At 40.3% G+C, this 6000-nt stretch overlaps 1 protein-coding gene across 1 annotated transcript in view; it reads left to right on the top strand.

The window, feature by feature from the left end:
• Window positions 1-5863: 5863 nt before the first annotated feature.
• agbl4 (AGBL carboxypeptidase 4) overlaps window positions 5864-6000 on the top strand; it is a gene marked incomplete at both ends in the record, with an annotated part of 285820 nt that continues 285683 nt past the window's right edge. The window contains one exon of the mRNA XM_083940174.1: window positions 5864-5901. Coding sequence (XP_083796300.1) covers window positions 5864-5901 — 38 coding nt within the window. The remainder of the gene's footprint in view (window positions 5902-6000) is intronic.

Raw genomic sequence — 6000 nt, 5'->3', positions numbered from 1 at the left:
TGTTTTTTTTTTTAAATCTCCCCAGAGTCAGCACATTAAAACAGGCAGTCAGGCAGTCGGTGGGTCGGTGGGTCGGTGGGTTGGGCTGGCGGGCTGGCTGGCTCCCTTATCTGTCCCCCGCACACTGGCTCACACAATACGCTCCGATCCTCACACTGCTCGCTAGCAGATTAGCCTGTCCCAAAACATAGCACTTAGTTTAAACTCCCCTCCCTTTTGCTCTCTCTCTCGCTCTCTCTCTCTCTCTGTATCACTCCCTTGGCTCGCTCCTTTGCTCTCCCTCCCTCTCTCACTCCATCTCTTTCTGCATCTCTCTCTCTCTCTCTCTCTCTCGCGCGCCTCCTATTGCTCACGCATTGATGCAGCTACAGTTCACTGTACTACCACAAGGTGGGAAGACTGTTCTAGCAACGACACCATCGCCGCCACGTCCCTTTCTCTTGGTGCCACTCCTATCGTTTAGATTTTCCTCTCTTCTCCTCTTTCTGTGTGTGTCTGTTACATGCGGGTACATACGTATGTTGAAGGAACATTTGCTCTGGAACAGCTCTCCCTCCCTGACCAAATCAAACTTACAGCCAGGAATAAGTGGATTGGTTAGGGGTGTGTAAGGACTAATATTGTTTGATCCTGTTGTATAATTATGGCTCTTAATTCAAGTGTGAAAAAAAGGACTATCAAGGACTTGAAAAGATTCAGCACTTCCTTGTAGGTGTTTTTGTAAAGTAATGGAATGTAACAAAAACCTGTGCACTATCGAGAGACCTCAAGAGAGTGGAAATGGATGGTACCTCTCAGTAATACGCAGCAAAGGGGGGAAAAAAGTGAGGGTTGGGCTGATGTGAGCATCAAGGTCAGGTGGTTGTCCTTTTCCTCAGCAGGGTGTGGCACAGAGATGACGAAGCAGCTAGTCACAGACATAGCAGGAGATCCCAACTACGGAACAAGTAAACAAGGATATGATTCATTTCATTTTTGTGTTTCAGGCGAGAACACCTGAGCATGACTCACAGTGAACTGCATCTAGCATATGTCAGTCAAAATGTTCACAAAATCGAAGCCTACATTTAAGGAGAAGATAACGGAAGACAAAATGCTGATGATGATGCCATCATCTTTACTAATGCATATCTTAGTGGTGTCTTACTAACAGCTCTATCAGAGTGGCAAAGGATTTATTCCCAGGGCTTTGAACGTGCTTTTTGCTGTCTTAGATCAGAGTGGGGAGAGTGGCCAGTTAATAGCAGCCTATTGACACTGAACCATCTGTTTAGGTGGACTCTGTCCAGCATAGCAGAGAGGAAGGGAGAAGGGATGGAGAGACAGAGGAAGAGAGAGAGAGAGAGAGAGAGAGTGGGTAACGATTAATGGATGAGAGAGGGGGTAACGGCGAGGTACAAAGCAGAGGAAGTGTTGGAAAACTGTCAGTTTCAACGTGTGTTTATGTAAAACAGGAAAAGGAAATATATGGAGAGAGACTCACACTTATCGAATATGTGGCAATATAATATTGTTGACATGTTTTAAATTAGCACATTTTCTGTTTTTATATTTAAATCCGCAGCAGGACGCATGGAAGTATTAACAACATCACTGCGTCTTGGCACGGCTTTGCTGTCTTGGCTTCAATTCTATTTTTTATTTCCCTCAGAAAAGAGCTGCTCGCCACATCCCTGTTCTGTAAAGCCCGCGGTCTCCAGGGAAGGCAGGTCCGGCAGAGCCCTGGGGGGAGCTGTCAGTTGAATCATCCAGAGTGAGGGCTGATTCCTCAGTCAGCTGCTTCTCAAGCCTTCCTCTCTGACCGAGCCTCACTCCCCTGAGCCCCCTGATTGCTGTCACCATAGTGATTCTCTGTGTACTACTGGCTGGTCTCTGCCCCCCCCTCCTTTCACAACCGCCCGTCTCATACGCGCCGCCACTTGTGCCCTGTGTTTCCATTTTTTGCATGACTTCCTCCATCATTGATGGTGGACTTTATGTGTGGAAGTCCTCAGCTGGCCACGGTAAAAAGGCTTTCCCTGTACTTGCTGGATTACAAATACAAAAACACACCAAAAATATTTGCTCCCCCCCCCCACACACACACACAAACACACACACACACACACACACACACACACACACACACACACACACACACACACACACACACACACACACACACACACACACACACACACACACACACACACACACACACACACACACACACACACACATACACACACACACACTCTCTCTCTCACATTGAGCTTCAGGCTGGAAACATAAACAAGATTTTTTTTTTCTTTCTTTCAGTTATGGTACTGAGCTACAAGCACTGACTTATTTGATCATTTCACAGTTTAGAAGAAAACGTATCTCTCTGAAAGAATGAAAAGCATGGCTTAAAAATACCTTTGCTGTGCCAAAGCTACTGTTTCCCCAAGGGCTTTCTGACATGTTCTGCATGAGATTGTGATGGCGCGGTATGTCCTAGCCACCCACACTTAAAATAGCCACAATTTCTTAATGTTTCTGTAGATTCTGTATTAAACCATGACAGGGATGTCTACATGTGAAGCACATTCGTATGTTCAGAGGTCATTAGAGGTCAAATAAGTTCTGATAAGCATGTAAAAATACTCTCTTGAGAGATAATTAAAAAGTTGAGAGACCACATTGTGGACTGTATTTCTCTTTCATGTTATCTCTGTTTTTAAGTGATGGATGCGTTCATTAAATCATTGCTGCACTTGGCAGTCATCATGACAAAAAACATAAGGTATGCATGCAGAGTGTTACTCAGGCAGAGCATGGAGGGGTTATTGTTGAAAGTGTTGCTATTTCTTCTCCTTCTTCAAACATGTTTTAAAGGAGGACACACCAATATAGAATATGGAGCAATAAAGGAAAAAGGAAAGCCATTAAAAAAAAAAAGATGTTGCTCTAGTATACAATATTAAGGCACCAAAGACTTGAGATATAGAGTTAGAGTCTGACATTTTGACCCAAGTTCCAACATGGGTCCCCTCGTATTTTATAAAATTGTTTATAATGAGTAGATTTAAATATATGTTTATTTGTTTGTTGTTGTTTTTTTTAATAGAAAATGTCTCCTTAATTTCAATGTCCCTTTAACTTTACAATATCACAACACAGACACAAAATACCTTATCTGACAGATCTTGTCATGCTATGTATTGCAAATGATGTTCTGACTCAAACTTTCAGCTAGTGCTGGATGGTGTGCTGGTTTTAATTTCTTGTATGATATAACATTTTCAAATACCGCCATACCGGTTTATGGTTGAAACAAGTGCTGTTTCCTATTTCTCTTCAATTGTACTATAGTTTGTCTTGAAGTACATTCAGGGAAAGCTGTCAGTGCATTGAGATGGGACCCCTATTATCAACATACCCCTCTTACTAATGGTTTAACTTTTAACAGCCCAATTAATAACCCACAACTAATTCTCTTTATACGGGCATAACACAATGGCACTCAACAATTTGTGAAGCACAAACAATCTGTAATACTAATAATTGTAAATTTACAAAATTAGCTCGCCAAAGGGAATTTTTATTCTATGTACTCCTCAAGTAGAATAAGCAACTATCAACTTATAATGAGGTCCAGTCATGCAAAATATAAAATACTTTGATATAACGCAAACACGCCAAAATCTTAAAAAAAAAAAAAAGTAATACAGTGATAGAATTGTTTGGACCATCCAATACTAGTTTCAGTCATAGGATCGGGTTACAAACAGTATCTCACTCTGGCAGGGACAAGCCAGGGTCTTGCCGTAAATTCAACTGCTCCTATGCAGTCTCTCTATTTGATAAGAGCTGAGAAACAAGTGAAACATGTAGCGTATCTAATTCATTCTTCTCATGCTCCATAATTCAATTTCAATCTCCCTCTTGAAAATGAATGATTGTACCACCATAGAGCTCTTTAATTGGCATAGTGCTAAAGGAATGACATAGCATGGAGGACAGCTATTCAATTTTCAATTTTAGCGAAATATTACACAGCAGCTCTGTATTCTCTTCCTGTCATCTGAGAAATAATCAGTCCGACCTATCTACTCAGTGGCCTGTTGATGCTTGCCATCAAATACAGATCACACACAGGGAGAGAAAAATCATTGCCCTCTCCCTGGTCTTATTCATTTGGTCCTGTTACACGCAGCTTATAACCTGAAAATTAGCAGCAGCCTGAATGCCTCTTGCTCCAGGAGCTGTGCGACTGCTCATTTGATGTACTTAATCAGGTGCAGCCTTTGTAATGGGAAAGGAATAGGGCCAGGCTTGATTGGCATTGATGACATCTATGCTCCAATTGTCTAGAAAACCTCCAGCTTTAATCAATCTGCAGGATAATTCAGAATCTCTGGCTGCTGCCTGAAATGATTGGCTTTCTCTGAAAATACCATTAAAAATGCAGGTATGGTTGTAATAAAACACAGGCGTGTACAATACACTGATTACAGTTTAGAAGTAGTGTAATGGGAGTCGTTGCTAGTTTAGTGTTGCCTGCCAAATGTGAATGTTGTAAGTATACTATGTTTCACACTGGCGTATTAAGATGCTCCCCTGATCATAATGACAATATTATTATAACTGTTAATTCTGTACATTTTAGGTATGTTGGTGTTTGGTTTTCAGACAGAGACAAAATCAGAATTGGCCATATCTTAATACTATCTTAATACATTTAAATTCAAATCATAACAAAAGTTATCTCAAGATACTTTACATATAGAGTAGTTCTAGACCACACTCTATGACTTATTTATGATTTACAGAGACCCAACAATTCCTTCATGAGCAGCAGCAAGTTGTAATATCTATAATAATAATAATAATAATATTAATAGTAATACTACTACTTCTACTACTACTACTACTACTACTACTACTACAACTACTGCTACTACTACTACTAATACTGCTACTACTACAACTACTAATACTACTACTACTACTACTACTACTACTTCTACTACAACTAATACTACTACTACTACTACTACTACTACTACTACAACAACTACTACTACTACTACTACAACTACTACTACTACTACTACTACTACTACTAGTACTACTACTACTACTACTACTATTACTACAACAACTACTACTACTACTACTACTACTACAACAACTACTACTACTACAACAACTACTACTACTACTACTACAACTACTACTACTACTACTACAACAACTACTACTACTACTACAACTACTACTACTACTACTACTACTACTACAACTACTACTACTACTACTACTACTACAACAACTACTACTACTACTACTACTACTACTACTACAACAACTACTACTACTACAACAACAACTACTACTACTACTACAACTACTACTACTACTACTACTACTACTACAACAACTACTACTACTACTACAACTACTACTACTACTACTACTACTACAACTACTACTACTACTACTACTACTACTACTACTACTAATAATCATAATAATAATAATAATAATAACAATACTTTAAGACAAAAGTTTCCCTGGCTCACACTGGCTTGAGACTTGGAGTTAGCACTACAGAAAACGTTTTTCGCTTACTTGTTAGCTGTATTTATTGATTTGTGCACTTGGGTCTTTGTGCAAAAATCATCCATTTAAAATCAGTATTAGCGTCTGTTGCTACTCTGGTATTTTAGTGCATATAATTCAACTCGGTTCGGCTTACCTATACGACCGCATATGCAAAAACTGGTGTCCCGTTTCTGCGGTGGTGAAACTGATGGAGATGACTGCACCTCTCTCTCCCTCGTCCTCCTGCTCCGTTGCCGTGGCAACACACATGGAGCGTCGGCTGCTGGGAAGGAAGATGGAGGAGAACACTGTCAGAGACGTCGAGACTGGTGTGTAAACATGAGCCTTAACTGCCTTTTTCTTAATTTAGTATACAAGCAGAAGGAGGCGGATGGTGCCCAAATGTTTAACAAATAATAGCTGCATATTTCG

Source organism: Echiichthys vipera, assembly GCF_963691815.1.
Source record: "Echiichthys vipera genome assembly, chromosome: 3".
Lineage (NCBI taxonomy): Eukaryota > Metazoa > Chordata > Actinopteri > Perciformes > Trachinidae > Echiichthys > Echiichthys vipera.
The sequence above is the reverse complement of the archived record's forward strand: the minus strand, read 5'-3'. Positions and strand labels throughout refer to the sequence as shown.